Raw genomic sequence first — 18,155 nt, forward strand, 5'->3', positions numbered from 1 at the left:
CTCGACGTCGCCCGCCCGGACGCTGAACAGTGGCGCACCGGGCGCCCACGAGGACGCGGTTCTCCGCGGACTTCCGGTCGCGCGCCGCTCCGCCGCCGCCGTGCGACCGGAACTCGCCCGTGCCACCTCCGTCGCTGCCGGTGTGTCCATCTCTGCCGCAGCCATGGGGATCCTGGAGAAGATCTCGGAGATCGAGAAGGAGATCGCTCGGACGCAGAAGAACAAGGGTGAGGGCCCGACGCGGCGGGGCCTTGCGTGCTGTGCCCGCCTCAGTTTTCCTGTCTGCAAAATGGGGTAGCAGCTCCAGCGGTAGACCAGGGCGAAGCGCCAGGGGCGTGCCAAAGCTGGAGGCAGGGCCAGGGCCCCACGCCCCGCTCTGTCAGCAAAGGTTCCCAAAGGAAAATGACCCGTGCTGGACCAGGTGCCCGAGTCTGGGCTTCGGATTGTCAGGGCTGGAGAGAAAGATGGTGGCGCCAGGAGGAGGGCGGAGAGGCCTGGCGTGTTCCTGGGACGGCGAGGAGACCAGTGTGGATCGTGGGGGAGGACTGGCCCGGCTGACTCCCCGGGCGGTGCTGTGGGCTCGCGGGAGGCAGGGAGCCCTCGGGGGCCGGGCTCGGGGGCCTCTCCCCGCTCGGCCCCATTGAGGTCTGGCGGCTGGGGAGCTGGGCCTGGTACTTGTGGTCACAGCAGGTGCACCCCTGCCCTGCTGGAGCTGATCGAGTAAGCCCAATAAACAACATCATGCCGGGCAGCAGTGGGTGAGGACAGAGCCGGGGCGGGGGCGGGGGCCGGGCCGAGGAGACCACCTCGGGGAAGGGGGTATTTGGGATGAGACCCGAATGAGCAGGAGGACCCAGCCAGGCAGAGAGCTGGGGCAAGACCTCGGGCAGCAGGTGCACCTATCAAGGATCCAAAGTCTGGGGCTTTGGGGCAGTGGTGGGAGAGGAGGTGCGGGCAGCACAGAGCCGTACATACAGGTCACGGGAAAGGCCTCCGGCCCGGCTCCTGTCCTAAGGGTAGGAGGAGCCGGTGGACCGGGTCCCCGGGGGGTGGGGGGAGACGGATGCTGGCTGGCGGATGCTGGCTGGCAATGTGGAGGATCAGCAGGGAGCCCCGGGGTGGGGGAGGGGGCTACTGCGTTGGCAGTAGCAGCTGAGAGGGTCTCAGTGAGGTCCCTGCAGCGCTGCCCGGCATGTTCTGAGCCAGGATGGGACCGTTTCTCATGGCCATCGGCTGGGGACGCCGCTGGCAGCCCCACCCCCTGCGCCGTCAGAGGCAGGGAAGAGGGGGCAGGCCGGTCCACCACGGCGGGATAGGAGCCGAGAGCCCAGTACACGCCGGGGAGGGCGGGGCTCCTGCAGACCCTGTTCTTGGGCACTTGCGGTGTGCTGAGCCATGTTCTATGCTGCTTTCACACTACAGAAACCTGAGGCCGCAGGTCACTCATATATATATGAGTGATATATATATTTAAATATTTATTTATTTGAAAGGCAGAGTTAGAGAGAGAGACAGAGACAGACAAAGGTCTTCCATCCGCTGGTTCACTCCCCAAATGGCTGCAACGGCCGGAGCTGCACCGATCCGAAGCCAGGAGCCAGGAGCTTCCTCCAGGTCTCCCACACAGGTGCAGGGGCCCAAGGACTTGGGCCATCTTCTGCTGCTTTCCCAGGCCACGGCAGAAAGCTGAATCGGAAGTAGAGCAGCTGGGATTAGAACCAGCACCATATGGGATGCCGGCACTGCAGGGGACGGCTTTACCGGCTGTGCCACAGTGCCGGCCCCCTGGAGTTCACTCTTTAACATCCCCTGCTTGCGGCTGAAGGAACTGAGGCACAGGAGTGAGTTGTCCATAGGAAGCCAGCAGTGAGGCAGGGGCTCACAGCCTCTGCGGGGCACCGCCCGTGCACCCCCAGGGAGGGCCCGAGAGGCTTCTTCCGGGAGGCAGCGTCTGAGCTGTGCCTCACACGGTGAGAAGGGGCCGGCTCTGCGAAGATGCGCTCAAAATGCCCAGAGCCCCAAGCTCAAGGTCCCGAGGCAGTCATGTGGTCAGCAGGTTCTGCAAAGCAAAGAAAGCCACTGTCTGGAACACAGCGGCCAAGGGGGAGTGGCAGGCGGGGGGTGACAGGTGGGGGAGGTGACAGGTGGGGGATGACAGGTGGGGGGTGGCAGGCAGGGGGGTGGCAGGCAGGGGGGTGACAGGTGGGGGAGGTGACAGGTGGGGGGCGACAGGTGGGGGGTGACAGGTGGGGGGCGACAGGTGGGGGGTGACAGGCAGGGGGGTGGCAGGCAGGGGGGTGACAGGTGGGGGGTGACAGGTGGGGGGCGACAGGCAGGGGGGTGACAGGCAGGGGAGTGGCAGGCGGGGGGTGACAGGTGGGGGAGGTGACAAGTGGGGGGCGACAGGTGGGGGTGGCAGGCAGGGGGGTGGCAGGCAGGGGTGACAGGTGGGGGTGACAGGTGGGAGAGGTGACAGGTGGGGGGTGACAGGCGGGGGTGACAGGTGGGAGGTGACAGGCGGGGGGTGACAGGCAGGGGAGGTGACAGGTGGGGGGTGACAGGTGGGGGGTGACAGGCGGGGGGTGATGGGAGGAGTGACAGGTGGGGGTGACATGCAGGGGGTGACAGGTGTGGGGAGTGACAGGTGGAGGGTGACAGGCGGGGGGTGACAGGTGTGGGGAGTGACAGGTGGAGGGTGACAGGGGGAGTGACAGGCAGGGGGGTGGCAGGCAGGGGTGACAGGTGGGGGTGACAGGTGGGAGAGGTGACAGGTGGGGGGTGACAGGCGGGGGGTGACAGGTGGGGGGTGACAGGTGGGAGGTGACAGGCGGGGGGTGACAGGCAGAGGAGGTGACAGGTGGGGGGTGACAGGTGGGGGGTGACAGGCGGGGGGTGATGGGAGGAGTGACAGGTGGGGGGTGACAGGCGGGGGAGTGGCAGGCAGGGGGTGACAGGCAGGGGAGTGACAGGCAGGGGGTGACAGGAAGGGGAGTGATAGGCAGGGGAGTGACAAGTGGGGGTGACAGACGGGGAGTGACAGGCGGGGGTGACATGCAGGGGGTGACAGGTGGGGGGTGACAGGTGGGGGGTGACAGGCGGGGGGTGATGGGAGGAGTGACAGGTGGGGGGTGACAGGGGGAGTGACAGGCAGGGGGTGACGGGAGGAGTGACAGGTGGGGGTGATGGGGGGAGTGACAGGCAGGGGGTGATGGGAGGAGTGACAGATAGGGGGTGACAGGTGGCGTTGAGACAGCCAGCGGCCCAGTCCCGTGGGTCCTTGCTCCTCAGCCTCAACCCCAGTCCCCTACTGCAGCTAAGATCCGGAATTCCCTTGGGCACCATGTGCACTACGGCTTACGTGGCATGGAACGTGAAAAGCCCGTAACGCCCTCAGGGGCACCACACAGGAGGGGAAAGGGAGAAGGAGTTGGGAACCAGAGGCGCTCGCTGCAGTCCCTCCGTGCCAGGGTTACAGGGAGGCAGCAGTGCCTCCTGCTCTGGATGGAGTCCGGGGACGGGGGCGGCTTTGCAGTGCGCACCTGTCAGGCGTGTGGTGCCGGCCTCCCGGCGTGGTGGAGTTTCAGACGTTCCCTGCTCCAGGAACTCAGCAGGCGCATGGCTGGGAAGTTCAGGGCACAGGAACACCCTGAGAAAGGCCCTGTGGGGGCGGACAGAGTGGGAATCCAGGCCCTGGTTCCCCTCCCCCAGGGTTCCCACCCCTGGGCATGTCTTTGGGACTGTGACACAGCCCGTGGTACTGACTGCACAGGACTGAACTCAGGCCGCCTAGGATAGGCGCCAGGGAGGACTTGAGCCTCCGAGGGGCAGAGAACAGTCCTGCAAGTCCCAGAGGGCCCCCAGGGAGCGGCGCTGCCCCGCTGAGAACCGTGGCTGGCACTGGGGTCTGCAGGGGTGGTGGGAGCGAAGGGCCAGCTGCTCCTCTCCGGGTCTGCTCGGCGCGGGAGGAGGTGGCCCCCAGGCTTGGGGCCCCTGGCCACCCACTGTCTGCCTCACCTCCTCTAGCCACCGAGTACCACCTGGGCCTGCTGAAGGCGAAGCTCGCCAAGTACCGGGCTCAGCTCCTGGAGCCTTCCAAGTCGGCCTCATCCAAAGGAGAGGGCTTCGACGTCATGAAGTCGGGTGACGCCCGGGTGGCCCTCATTGGATTCCCCTCTGTGGGTAAGGTCAGTGATGGGCACTGCGGCCTGGGGGAGGAGGGCAGGGGGGCAGCTCCCAAACACACGGCGTCTCCGCCCCTGCCACTGCCTGTCTGCTGTGCTCCGGAGGCCCCGCCCCCGGGCCGAGGCCCCGCCCCTAGCATCTTCCTTTCCCGGTAGCCGTGGACTGCGCAGGTCCTGATGGCGGGCGAGGAGGTCGGGTTCTGGCCCCGGCTGCGCAGAGCCCCCTGCTCCGGGGAGCAAGGACAGCGAACAGAGCCGGCTGAGGGCAGGGTCCTGGGTGGGCGGTGCTGACGAGGGTCTGTCTGGGCTTGTGGAGCCCTGGCCAAGGACGCTGTGGGCAGCGGGAACGGCGGGGGCACCTGGCTAGGAGCCAGCTGGGAACGGCAGGGGCTGGGGGTCCCGGCTTGGGAAGGACTTTGCTGGGGGTGAGCGGGAAGCAGGAGCGCTCTCGTTTTGGTTTCCTTTGAAAGCTTTCTCAGTGCGACATCCATGGGGTTTGTTTATTTTTAATCAGCGGCAGCATTGTACACATAGCCGTGTTCATTTCTTCCATTCTTTTAAAAATATTTTTAAAGGTTTCTTTATATATTCAAAAGTCAGAGATAGAGAGAGAGAGGATGTTCCAGCCTCAGCTTCACTCCCCAGATGGCCACAATGGCCAGGGCTGAGCCAGGAGTCAGGAGCCTCGGCTGGCCTTCCATATGGGTGGCAGGGGCCATCGCTCGATGCCTTTCCCGACCATTAGCAGGAAGCTGGAGCAGCCTCCCTGATGCTGGCCCGGTTCCCGGCACTGGGAGACACTTGGGGCTCGTCCTGTCTGTTGCTTCCCAGAGGGCCCTGGTTCTCATCACTGGAGATGCTCATCACTATTAGACACGGCTGACAGGCCTCTGAGTGGATCGCCCTGGCCGCCGTGCAGCGGATGGGCGGATGGGCGCTGGGCAGGGCTGGCGGAGGGCAGACAGAGGCACTGATCTGTTCCAAGCCAAGCAGGCAGGGCTGGAGCTGCAGCAGGAGCCAGCGGGGCAGCTTCTGAGCCCACGCTCCTGGGCTGGCAGAGGGCAGGTGGGCAGGGGCTGCCGTCGCCTGCTGCGGGCTGTGCAGCTCTGTGCTGCTTCCTCCGTCCGTGAGACTAGGGTGTGTGTCAGAGGGAGGGGTGGGGGGGTGTCAGAGGGAGGGGCAGGGCAGGGTAGGGGTATGTGTCAGAGAGAAAGGTAGGGTGGGGGTGTGTAAGAGAGAGAGAGGTAGCATGGGGGTGTGTATCAGAGAGAGGGGTGGGGTGGGGGTGTGTATCAGAGAGAGGGGTGGGGTGGGGGTGTGTATCAGAGAGAGAGGCGGGGTGGAGGTGTGTGTCAGAGAGGGAGGCGGGGTGGGGGTGTGTATCAGAGAGAGGCGGGGTGGAGGTGTGTATCAGAGAGAGAGGCAGGGTGGGGGTGTGTATCAGAGAGAGAGGCGGGGTGGAGGTGTGTATCAGAGAGAGAGGCGGGGTGGGGGTGTGTATCAGAGAGAGAGGCAGGGTGGGGGTGTGTATCAGAGAGAGAGGCGGGGTGGGGGTGTGTGTCAGAGAGAGAGAGAGAGGTGGGGTGGGAGTGTGTATCAGAGAGAGAAGCAGGGTGGGGTGTGTATCAGAGAGAGAGGCGGGGTGGGGGTGTGTATCAGAGAGAGAGAGAGGCGGGGTGGGGGTGTGTATCAGAGAGAGAGGCAGGGTGGAGGTGTGTATCAGAGAGAGAGAGGGTGGAGGTGTGTATCAGAGAGAGAGGCGGGGTGGGGGTGTGTGTCATAGAGAGGCGGGGTGGGGGTGTGCAAAGAGAGAGAGGCGGGGTGGGGGTGTGTGTCAGAGAGAGAGGCGGGGTGGGGGTGTGTGTCAGAGAGAGAGGCGGGGTGGGGGTGTGTGTCAGAGAGAGGCGGGGTGGGGGTGTGTGTCAGAGAGAGGCGGGGTAGGGGTGTGCAGAGAGAGAGGCGGGGTGGGGGTGTGTCTCAGAGAGAGAGGCGGGGTGGGGGTGTGTCTCAGAGAGAGAGATGCAGGGTGGGGGTGTGCAGAGAGAGAGAGAGGCGGGGTGGGGGTGTATATCAGAGAGAGAGAGGCGGGGTGGGGGTGTGTATCAGAGAGAGAGAGAGGCAGGGTGGGGGTGTGTATCAGAGAGGCAGGGTGGGGGTGTGCAGAGAGAGAGAGGTGGGTGGGGGATTTTAACTAGCTACTGGAGCTACCGAGCGCCTGGGGTTTGGGCACCGTGGCTGGGATCTAGGGTGTCCCTGGGTGGCCTCGGAGAGCCTACTCTGTCTCGCAGTTGGTGCCCTTGTCTGTCCATGCCTTTCTGCTTGCCGGGTTTCTGTTTCCCGGAGGTCCCCGTGGCTGAGTTTCTGGCTTGGAGGCTTTCCTTCCCACGCCTTGTGTGGGTGTGGCCATGAGTGGGCAGGGGCGGACCGCAGTAGCCCAGAACCCCAGGGTCCTGCAGGTTAGGCGGGGCAGGGCTCACAGGGTGGGCCTCTCCCTTCCAGGCTCTGCCCCCTGCTGGTGTAGCCATCAGTGACAGGTGACCTTCCAAGCTGGGTGTCCCAGGCTCTCTCCTTGGTGCGGTCCTGCGATGGAGGGAATGGGTTGAGGCCGGCTGTGCACGCAACCACTGTGCAGCTCACACAGGGACCTTTCTTGTCCCGGGTCCCCAAGCAGCAGTGACATCCGAAGCCAGGTCTCCCCCACTCCCAGAGTACAGTGGCACTCAGCCTCCACCCCACCCCCACCTCCCTCCCATAGCCGTCTGTCTCCCAGTGAGAGGGTGGCACCTCCTCACCTGTCCCCTTGCCCTCTCCAGGGAGCAGCTCGTTCTGTGTGTGGGTTCCACGGGTACAGAGGGGCCAGCAGGGGCTGCAGGACCCCCGCTCATATGGGGAAGCCCCTAGAAACCAGGCTCCGATCTACCTGAGACGGGCAGGCCTGAGGCCCTGTTCTCACTGCCCGACCTGGGTGGCCCCAGGGCCCGGGAGAACTCAGGCAGTGCCTCCTCTCCCCCCAGTCCACCTTCCTGAGTCTGATGACCTCCACAGCCAGTGAGGCCGCCTCCTACGAGTTCACCACCCTGACCTGTATCCCCGGGGTCATCGAAGTAAGCGGGTGCGCCGGCCCGGGTGGGGAGGGGTGGGGTGGGGCGTGTGCTGGGGTGGGTGAAGCTGTGGCTGCGTGGCCCTGAGGGTCCCAGAGGCGTGTGGCCGGGCCTGGACTCCTGACTGATTCCGGGTCAGGTCCGCCCGTGCAGCTCTGGGGACTGGCAGCTCTCCAGCACCCAGGCTGGGGCCTTCTCTGGGCCACAAGGGACCCTGAGCCGTGGGGCGTCCGTGTCCGGGCTCCAGGCAGCTCTTCCCGGCGGCGACCATCTCCCCCCACCCCTCTCCTGCCTCACAGTACAAAGGCGCCAACATCCAGCTCCTGGACCTGCCTGGCATCATTGAAGGCGCAGCGCAAGGTGGGTGTTGGGGCCAGGCGGGCGGCGGTCACTGACTGTTGGAACGGGTGTGGCTGGGAGAGATCTGGAAAGGGCAGGCTCAGGCTCAGATACTGGCACCACGATGGCTTTGTGGTTGTGGGCAAGTGATCGGGTGTTTCTGTCTGTAAAATGGGCGCGCTGGTGCTGGCTGTGCGGAGGGCTGAGTGAGGTGGTGTGGGAGAGACGTTTGGCCTTGCTCGGCTGACAGTGGGGATGCCAGAGGCACCAGGGAAGTCACAGCCCGGGGGGGCTGCGGCAGAGAGCCTGGTGGGTGGTGGCTGTGTGGAGGGCAGGTGTCCCCGCACCCTGGGCTGGGGTGGGGAGCTCGCGGGTCCTGCCTACGCCCCTCCCACCTGCGCAGGGAAAGGCCGCGGCCGGCAGGTGATCGCGGTGGCGCGCACGGCTGACGTCGTCATCATGATGCTGGACGCCACCAAAGGAGAGGTGCAGAGGTCCGCGGGGTGGGGCTGGGGGGCAGACTCACCGGGCTGGGGAAAGCCTTGGTGTCCTCGAGCTCGCGCCGGGCCGCCTGGGGGGAGCTTGGCCCGGTCCCCCGCGTCCTTTCCTCGCCTGGGGCAGCTTGGGCCAGGGTAGGGGGCTAAGAAGTGTGGCCTGGCTCCAGGCCCCGGCGCCCCAGCCCCTGCCCAGAGCTGGCCGGGAGCCCTGCCCCGAATGGGAGACACGTGCTGGGGGCCGAGGGCTCTGCCTTCATGGGCCAGGAGGCACCGTCACCCAGCCCCTCCTGGGGGTCTGTGGAGGGGGCAAGCTGTGAGCGGCAGCCCCTGGACGGCAGCTGAGGGCTCGCGGGGCTCTGCCTAGGAGCCTGCTGGAGAAGGAGCTGGAGTCTGTGGGCATCCGCCTCAACAAGCACAAGCCCAACATCTACTTCAAGGTGAGGCCCAACGTGTGCGGAGGGGGGGGGGCAGGGGGGGGCCCGGGGCGGCTGCCCCGCCTCTTCAGCAGCTGCCCCGCCCCGCCCTCTCTTCCTGCAGCCCAAGAAGGGAGGCGGCATCTCCTTTAACTCCACGGTCACGCTGACCCAGTGCTCGGAAAAGCTGGTGCAGCTCATCCTACACGAGTACAGTATCCTCCCCGTGGGGCGGGCGGGGCGGGGCCGCGTCCACCCAGCACTGGGTCTCCCCCAGCAGCCCCCCCCCCCAAGAAAGAGGCCCACCGCGGAGAAAGATGAGGCGGTGCTGAGGCCCCTGGTCTGCAGAGGCCTCAGGTAACAGCAGGATGGGGGCTCGGTGGGCTCTGGGGCTCCACAGGGCAGGCTGTCTGACAGTGTGGGAGCCCCTGGCACCCTGTGGTGCGTGGCCCCAAGGAGGTCCCGTGTGGGAGAAGCTGCCCTGGGCCGGCTCTCAGATGACGCCCAGAGTAGCCAGGGGAAGTGGCACACTTCCCCTACCTAACGGCGAAGACATGCTCATTGTTCGCTGAGGGACAGTTGTATGTCTCGTAGCGTCTGTGGGGAAAAGAAAGGAGAGGGCCCCAAACTTTTTTTTTTGAAAGCAGAGAGATAGGGGCCAGTGCTGTGGCATAGCGGGTAAAGCCACCGCCTGCAATGCCGGTATCCCACATGGTTCTAGTCCCAGATGCTCCACTTCCAATCCAGTTCTCTGCTCTGGCCTAGGAAAGCAGTAGAAGATGGCCCAAGTGCTTGGGCCCCTGCACCTGTGTGGGAGACCTGGAGGAAGCTCCTGGCTCCTGGCTTTGGTTCAGCATAGCTCCGGTCATTGCCAGGGCTGGGCCAGGCCGAAACCAGGAGCCGGGAGCTCATTGTGGGTCTCCTGTGTGGGTGGCAGGGACTCTAGTACTTGAGCCATCACCTGCTGTCTCCCCGAGTGTGCCGTAGCAGGAAGCTGGAATTGGCACTCGAGCCAGAAATGGAACACTGATAAGGGGTGCTTATAAGGGGTGTTTTGGCTGCCATGCCGACCCTCCCACTGCTTGCTGCGAACTTCAAAGTTGTGTAAAATCTCACAGGCAGATACCCACCAGGGTCCCTTGCAGCCCGTGTGTCGTGCGTGGCTTTTTGGGGGCCTCCACTGCGGGGGCCTGGGGGCTGCTGGCACATGAGTCCCTTAACCCGAGCCCCTCAGAGATCTTCAATGCAGAAGTGCTGTTCCGCGAAGACTGCTCTCCAGACGAGTTCATCGACGTGATCGTGGGCAACCGGGTGTACATGCCCTGCTTGTATGTAAGTGGCAGGTGTGGGGCTGTCGGGCCTCTCCCCGACCTCCTGGCTGCCTGCTTTCCCCAGCTCCCACCTCCGCCTTTCCCATCTCAGGTTTATAACAAGATCGACCAGATCTCCATGGAAGAAGTGGACCGCCTGGCCCAAAAACCTAACAGTGTGGTCATCAGGTGAGGCCACTGGCGCCGCGTCCCGGGGCAGAGCGCCTTCCCTGAGCTCCAGCTGGGCTGGAGGAGGCGGCCCCTCCCACGGCTGCTAGTGACACCGGTCTGCCCCGGCCCTGACTCGGCGTGGGCAGGGTGGCCACCTCTGCCGGGCTCTGCCTAGCCATCAGGGGAGTCCTCGCTGGCACTTGGGACTTCTTAGCGCGGTAGTGAACGGCCCATCCCAGGAAGCCCCGGTGCAAGTCTCCCTCCTGGGGCTCTGGATGGTTGGTTTCTGTCCGACCATAGCGTGGAGGCAAAGAGAAGTGACGCTGAGGCTGGACAGGCCCCTGCTTCCTGCCCTTCCCTGCACGGTGGGCCCTGGGGTGCCCCTTGACCCCACTTTGGCAGATCCCTGGCTCAGACCGCGAGGCCTGCCTCACGGGGAGGCCGGGTAGGGGTGCATGACACAGGGTGGCCTCAGCACCTCCCTTGCAGAGTCACAGGCCCGCAGGAGGCTGTGTGGGGCCACATCCATCCTCAGGGATGATGAGCGTGTGCACCCCACATGCCGCCTGCGTGCCTGCCCACGACCACGGAGTCTAGGCAGAGGTCAGGATGCCCCTCGGGTGTCTCTCCCATAGACAGCCGAGCCCGGGGCCGCCCTGGGTCTGACTGCCTCCAGAGCTGTGGGGTTCTCCCCTCTGCTGAAATCCTCGCTGGGCCCCACAGAGACCCTAGCCCACCGCCCCCCCCCCCCCCAAGTCTCCCAAGGCCAGCCTGCGGCAGTCACAGGTGCCACGAGCCCCCGGGAGCGACTCAGAGCTCTGCCGGCCGAGACCATGATTGGTGATGGGAGGCATCGTGCAGCCGGCAGAGTTGCAGGCTTGATGGCCGCAGGCCCTGCCGCCGTGCCCAGCCGATGGAGGTTGGGGGAGGCAGAGGCGGCAGCCTCTGAGCCCCGTGGGGCCTCTGCCTGACGCCGCCCCCTTCCCCGCAGCTGCGGCATGAAGCTGAACCTGGACTACCTGCTGGAGATGCTCTGGGAGTACCTGGCCCTGACCTGCATCTACACCAAGAAGAGAGGCCGTGAGTGGGGAGGGGCGCCCCGGCCACGAGACCCCCCGCCAGTCCTGGCCTGGCCTGTCCCAGAGCCGGCCTCTGCTCCTCACCCAGACCATGGCCCGTGGAAGCCTGGGCTTTGGTTCCCTTTGCTTTTCCCTGTTGAGGCCGTCATCCAAGGGGTCTAGCCCGAGGTCGTGCTCGCCAGCAGGGGGCAGGGTTTGGTCACTGCTTGGAAGACCGGCTAGGGGTGAGAAGGCTAGGGGTGAGAAGGGCGGCCGCAGCCCGTGCGGTTGACGCAGCCCTCCGTCTCCCCGCAGAGAGGCCAGACTTCACGGACGCCATCATCCTGCGGAAGGGGGCCTCCGTGGAACACGTGGTGAGTCGGCAAGACCTGGTGGACCGGGGTCGGAGTCGGAGTGCCACAGGCTTCTCGGGTGGGGGTTGGGCCCAGCCTGGCCCAGGGTAGAGCTGCACGCACACCACCTCTGCGGGTTGGCTGTGGAGCCTCCATCCGTTTCCTGTAAGATGGGCTGGCGACGCCCCCCACCCCTGCCGCTGGGAGAGTGGCACTGAACAAGGGCTTTGCCTGGTGTTGGACGACGTCAGCAGGCAGCCGTCGGCATGTCTGCTCCTCGGGCCGCAGGTGTTGAGCCAGCTGTTGTGCTCCAGGTTTCTCCAGGGGACCGGGTCTGTGAGTGTGGCAGAGGCCCCTCCCTCCCAAAATCCCTGGTGGCACTGCTGGCTGTGGCTCAGGTTCCCATCTCCCATGGCCCCCACTCAGGCCCCAGCCTGGCGTGTCCCCGCCAGGGATGGCTGTGACTGCCTCCCGCACTCAGCACAAGCACTGAGCAGCGGGCTGTAGTTCCCAGCAGAACGGTGTCGACTGGGGTCAGCAGGTGCCAGGTCCACAGGGGGTCAGGATGGACGGGGGGGGTCCACACGGGGTCAGGATGGACAGGGGGGTCCACACGGGGTCAGGATGGATGGGGGGTCCACACGGGGGTCAGGATGGATGGGGGGTCCACACGGGGGTCAGGATGGATGAGGGGGTCACGCGGGGGTCAGGATGGATGGGGGTCCACACGGAGGTCAGGATGGATGGGGGGTCCACACAGGGGTCAGGATGGACAGGGGGGTCCACATGGGGGTCAGGATGGATGGGGGTCCACAGGGGGTCAGGATGGACGGGGGGGGTCCACACGGGGTCAGGATGGACGGGGGGTCCACACGGGGTCAGGATGGATGGGGGGTCCACACGGGGGTCAGGATGGACGGGGGGTCCACACGGGGTCAGGATGGACAGGGGGGTCCACATGGGGGTCAGGATGGATGGGGGTCCACACGGGGTCAGGATGGATGGGGGGTCCACACAGGGGTCAGGATGGATGAGGGAGTCCACACGGGGGTCAGGATGGATGGGGGGTCCACACAGGGGTCAGGATGGATGAGGGGGTCCACACGGGGGTCAGGATGGATGGGGGGTCCACACAGGGGTCAGGATGGATGAGGGGGTCCACACGGGGGTCAGGATGGATGGGGGTCCACACGGGGTCAGGATGGACAGGGGGGTCCACACGGGGTCAGGATGGATGGGGGTCCACACAGGGGTCAGGATGGATGGGGGTCCACACGGGGGATCAGGATGGATGAGGGGGTCCACACGGGGGATCAGGATGGATGGGGGTCCACACGGGGGATCAGGATGGATGAGGGGGTCCACACGGGGGGTCAGGATAGATGGGGGGTCCACACAGGGGTCAGGATGGATGGGGGGTCCACACGGGGGATCAGGATGGATGAGGGGGTCCACACGGGGGATCAGGATGGATGGGGGTCCACACGGGGGATCAGGATGGATGAGGGGGTCCACACAGGGGTCAGGATGGATGGGGGTCCACACGGGGGATCAGGATGGATGAGGGGGTCCACACGGGGGATCAGGATGGATGGGGGTCCACACGGGGGATCAGGATGGATGAGGGGGTCCACACAGGGGTCAGGATGGATGGGGGGTCCACACAGGGGTCAGGATGGATGGGGGTCCACACGGGGGTCAGGATGGATGGGGGTCCACACGGGGGATCAGGATGGATGAGGGGGTCCACACGGGGGGTCAGGATAGATGGGGGGTCCACACAGGGGTCAGGATGGATGGGGGGTCCACACGGGGTCAGGATGGACAGGGGGGTCCACACGGGGTCAGGATGGATGGGGGGTCCACACGGGGGTCAGGATGGATGGGGGGTCCACACAGGGGTCAGGATGGACGGGGGGGGTCCACACGGGGTCAGGATGGACAGGGGGGTCCACACGGGGTCAGGATGGACAGGGGGGTCCACACAGGGGTCAGGATGGATGGGGGGTCCACACAGGGGTCAGGATGGATGAGGGGGTCACGTGGGGGTCAGGATGGATGGGGGGTCCACACGGGGGTCAGGATGAATGGGGGGGTCCACACGGGGGTCAGGATGGACGGGGGGTCCACACGGGGTCAGGATGGACAGGGGGGTCCACATGGGGGTCAGGATGGATGGGGAGTCCACACGGGGTCAGGATGGACAGGGGGGTCCACACGGGGTCAGGATGGATGGGGGGTCCACATGGGGTCAGGATGGACGGGGGATCCACATGGGGGTCAGGATGGATGGGGGTCCACACGGGGGTCAGGATGGATGGGGGTCCACACGGGGGATCAGGATGGATGAGGGGGTCCACACAGGGGTCAGGATGGATGGGGGGTCCACACAGGGGTCAGGATGGACAGGGGGGTCCACACGGGGTCAGGATGGATGGGGGGTCCACACGGGGTCAGGATGGACGGGGGATCCACATGGGGGTCAGGATGGATGGGGAGTCCACACGGGGTCAGGATGGATGGGGGTCCACACGGGGGTCAGGATGGACAGGGGGGTCCACACGGGGTCAGGATGGATGGGGGTCCACATGGGGGTCAGGATGGATGGGGGTCCACACGGGGGATCAGGATGGATGAGGGGGTCCACACGGGGGGTCAGGATGGATGGGGGGTCCACACAGGGGTCAGGATGGATGGGGGTCCACACGGGGGTCAGGATGGATGGGGGTCCACACGGGGGATCAGGATGGATGAGGGGGTCCACACAGGGGTCAGGATGGATGGGGGGTCCACACAGGGGTCAGGATGGACAGGGGGGTCCACACGGGGTCAGGATGGATGGGGGTCCACACGGGGTCAGGATGGACAGGGGGGTCCACATGGGGGTCAGGATGGATGGGGGGAGGTCCTGGTGGTAGTCAAGCTGGACGGGGGGGTCCACACAGGGGTCATGGCGGATGGGGGTGGTCCACATGGGGGTCACAATGAACAGAGGCTGCCCAGTCCCTGCCACCTGTACAGGAGCGCGCAGGAGCAGTGAGTGTTGCCACGCTCGGTCCAGGCCCCACAGCCGTCTTGGGGTCCGGGGTTTTTGTTTTCCACCTTCCCTGCGTTCCCCGGGCTCTGTCTTGGGAGGCAGGGCTGCTGTGTGACCCAGCAGTCGCTCGGGAGGGCACTGGCAGCCAGGCCTACAGTCTGGCCTCATACATTTGTCCATCAGCAAAGCCTGCCTTGAGGCCTCTGGGTGCCTGACTCTGAGAAAAACGAGCTTCAGTGTTCGCAGGCCAGGCAGCAGGCAAGGGGACCCCAGATGACCCTCCCAAGTCCCCGTGGTCCCTCACACAGAGCTCCAGGTCAGAGGCTTCGAGCTGGCCTCCCTGGGCCGGCCTGTGGCGGCCAGAGCAGTCCTCACCCGCCCTTTCAGGCTCTCAGCTGCTTGTCCAGGAGGGTGGGGGTCTTGGCCACACCGTGGGAAGAAGAGGGGGCAACACTGGGAGGAGCAGGGTGCCCCAGGCAGTGGAATAGCAGGTGCAAAGGCCGGGGGCCGGGGGCCGGGACACAGGGGCACAGGCAACAGGTGCTGGACCGCACGGTGAGGAGGGGCTTTGGGACCTTGCCCAGGAGACCTGGGCTTTGTCCCAGAGGGTCCTGCCCTGCCCACAGGCTCCCTTTCAGCCTGGGTGCTGACAACAGAGACCCAAGGCAGATGGACCAGCCAGTCCTAGGCCTGGGTCTCCTCGTCTGGGGTAACTTACCCCAGGGCTGTCAGTGGTGAGCGCCCGGCCTGGGAGAGGCTCCAGGCAGTAGGCTCCAGACAGGAGCGTGTGTGAGGGTCTGCAGGAGTGGGCCTGGGGCTCCAGGGGAGTAGTCTCCCCAGCCCCAAAGCCATTTCCCCTTTTTCTGAAAAGCACAGCCTCAGATGACCTTCCATCCCCACCCAACCCTCTTTGCTAGAGATGTGAGTGCAGGGATTCCTCTCTCCCACTGGGGGGAGCCCTAGAGTGAGTTCCACGGCTTATGGAGCCTCCTGAGGCAGGGCACTAGGGCACAGTGGGGCCTGCAGCACGCAGCAGAGCTCCTGCCCCGACTGCCTCAGTGCCCCCCCCCCCGAACTTGAGTGACCCCGCCCCTGCTTGTTAAACTGCCGGGGGGTGTCCTTTGCTGTAAGTGACAGCAAGCCAGACAGAAAGTAAAATCCAGGGCAGCCGGGCCGTCAGAGCCGTGGACATGGGGGAGAAGGAGCCACAGGTGGTCCCCTCCCGCCCTGCTCCTGTCACCACGGCAGCCAGGGGCCCCTGTGGTCGGGACCTTCACCGCTTGCCCCAGCTGGAGTGTGCAAGGCTGTGGGCCGCTGGGGGCGGGGAGGGAGATGGTGGATGATAACGCGGGAGGCTGCGGCCACAGCTAGGACTGACGGAGCAGGCGTGGCTCCACGCTGGCACATTCGGAAGGCGCGTGTCCGGGTGTCGTTCAGGCCTGGCGGGCAGAGGCTGCTCACCGGCAGCGTTCCTGACCAGGCGGGCATCAGAGCGCCTCGCAGCCGTGACCAGGAGGTGGCGTGCCGTCCCAGCGTGTGGTGGGTGGTCCTGGTCCAGGGTCGGGCTGTCTGAGCACCTGCTCTGGGCTTCCTGCTGCTCGGCCCCTGCTCAGGCCTTGGGTTTGCAGCTGAGCTTGGGCGAGGGGTGGCGCCTCATCTCCCTGTGTGACTCCCCCCAGTGCCACCGCATCCACCGGTCGCTCGCCAGCCAGTTCAAGTATGCCCTTGTGTGGGTGAGTGTGGGCAGGAGGCGGGCAGTGGGCGCGCACCTCCTCTGTAGTCTGCCTGTCCCGAGCGCGGCAGGCACGTCTGTACGTCCTGCTGCCTAGGCCGGGGGGGTGGTTGTTGTGCTAGGGCCCCCACGTCCCCCCGGCTTGTAGACCCACGCCCACCCCGCGCCGTGGCTCCTGCAGCCTCGGCCTCGGCTGGCCCAGAGGCTGACGTGGCCTCTCTGCCCACCCCTGCCAGGGCACGAGCACCAAGTACAGCCCGCAGCGCGTGGGCCTCTCCCACACCGTGGAGCACGAGGACGTCATCCAGATTGTGAAGAAGTAGCCGCACCTGCTGGGCCCACCCTGCTCGGCCCCATCTCCCTGGGGAGTCAGGCCCGCTGGACGCACAAAAGCCCAGACAGCCACACCCCGGGAAGGGGCCCCTTGGGTCTCCGCTGTTTCCAGAAGCTTCTTCAGTAGGCAGATGGTGAAAGTGTTAGGGCAGAGGGGCGAGGCTGGCGGCCCTGGGCTCCCTGGCAGCGTTTCCCATGAGACTGGTCCTTCTTGGGGGTGTCCTGAGTTGAGCCCTGGGCCTGCGTCTTCAGGCTGCAAGGGAGTGAGTTGCCGGCCTACCTCCCAGCCAGGGCCCAGAGCCGACGGCAGGCTCAGTGCAGGGTGGGGAGTTGGGCCCGTCTGGGTCGCTGAAGGTGGTGGGGACTGTTAGGGCACATTGTTCCCGCAGCTTCCACCAGCTTCCCTGGCCCTTGGGAAGAGCCCGCCCCCCCTGCCCGGCCTGTCCCTGCACCGCCCAAGTGGGGTCCTCAAGTGCCTCCCTCTGCCCCTCGCAGGGCGGCCCTGCCCAGCCCACACCCCCAGGATCCTGGCCCGGCCCAACCAGGGGGGATCACTTCTGAGTTTGGGTCTTGTATTTTCTTTAGGCGCCCTGACCTCTCAGCTCTCCTTTCTGAAATAAAAGATCGAAAATGATTCCCGTTCAGGGTGAGGAAGATTTTGTCAGCCGGCCCCAGCTGGTGGGGTGGGCGCGGGGTGGGGGGGCGGCAGTGAGCCTGGTGATTGGGGAGGGGGTTCAGCCTGGGCCCTCCGTGGGCAGGCCCAACCTGCAGGGCAAGGGAATGTGGGGACTTTGCTATCCTGGCACCAGATGGCTCTCTACCCAAGAGTGCTGGCCAGGGTCTGCGGCGCCAGACAGATGTCAGAGGTGGCCCTCATGACCCTATTGGGGTGGCGGGAGGCTCCCCTGTGAAAGCCATGTGTATTCCTGTTGCCCTGGAAGCAGCGATGGAGGGACTTCCGGGTGCCAGCCAAGCACCCCTGCATGCCAGGGCTCCACCTCGTCATGGAAGCTGCACAGGTGGTGAGTGCAGAGCCCAGATTGAGGCCTGAGTGGCAGGGAGGGCTTCCTGCAGGAGGTGTGCTTTGGGAGAGACTGGATCAAGTTATGCGAGGTTGCCAGGAGGGACAGGGAGCTCCCCGGGGCCAGGCTAGAGCCTGGAGCAGCCCCCTGCCCTGCTTTCTAGCTGTTCCCGGCTCAGCTGTCAGCCGCTCGCTCCTTTCCAGAGACAAAATGGGAATAATAGACATCATTAAATATGCATGGGGCCCCAGGCGGCCGGCGTGGTGGGCTGGGCCTCCCCTCCCCGCAACAGCAAGCTGCTCCCGGGGCCAGTGGCCCCAGCACCCAGTGGGCGGCATGCAGCCAGGGAGCAGGCCGAGGGACCCAGGTAAGGGCAGCCTGGCCTCCTGGGTACCTTGGGGTCTGTGCCCCTACCCCTGAGGTTACAGGTGAGACGGGACGGGGCAGCGGCAGTGCTGGGGCCTCCCCCAGGCACACTCGCCCTCCTCCCCTGTAAAATGGGGGGGGGGGGGTGCCATGCAGTCCCCGTCTTGGCCACGGTGGGGTGGGTGGGGTGGATGCCACGCCGGATAAATGAGCCTGCCGCAGCCCTTTCGCCCATTGCTGGG

The 18,155-nt window shown here is 65.7% G+C and overlaps 1 protein-coding gene across 1 annotated transcript; it reads left to right on the forward strand.

Annotated features, from left to right (window-relative positions):
* Positions 1-66: 66 nt before the first annotated feature.
* Positions 67-17,159, forward strand: DRG2 (developmentally regulated GTP binding protein 2). The gene is made up of 13 exons (XM_062216760.1): positions 67-227; positions 4,024-4,184; positions 7,196-7,285; positions 7,582-7,642; positions 8,025-8,115; positions 8,483-8,555; positions 8,656-8,746; positions 9,766-9,863; positions 9,954-10,030; positions 11,004-11,092; positions 11,386-11,444; positions 16,140-16,193; positions 16,429-17,159. The coding sequence occupies exons 1-13, from the start codon at positions 164-166 to the stop codon at positions 16,513-16,515; spliced, it is 1,095 nt and encodes a 364-aa protein (XP_062072744.1). The 5' UTR covers positions 67-163; the 3' UTR covers positions 16,516-17,159.
* Positions 17,160-18,155: the final 996 nt, after the last annotated feature.

The sequence above is a fragment of the Lepus europaeus genome, chromosome 18 (assembly GCF_033115175.1).
Source record: "Lepus europaeus isolate LE1 chromosome 18, mLepTim1.pri, whole genome shotgun sequence".
NCBI classification, from domain to species: Eukaryota; Metazoa; Chordata; class Mammalia; order Lagomorpha; family Leporidae; genus Lepus; species Lepus europaeus.

Bases quoted from the DNA above. Each gene is read 5' to 3' on its own strand.
- DRG2 (XM_062216760.1), top strand. From the start codon at position 164: ATGGGGATCCTGGAGAAGATCTCGGAGATCGAGAAGGAGATCGCTCGG. The intron at 228-4,023 runs GTGAGGGCCCGA...CACCTCCTCTAG, and splicing joins TCGGACGCAGAAGAACAAGG to CCACCGAGTACCACCTGGGC. The intron at 8,747-9,765 runs GTATCCTCCCCG...CGAGCCCCTCAG, and splicing joins GCTCATCCTACACGAGTACA to AGATCTTCAATGCAGAAGTG.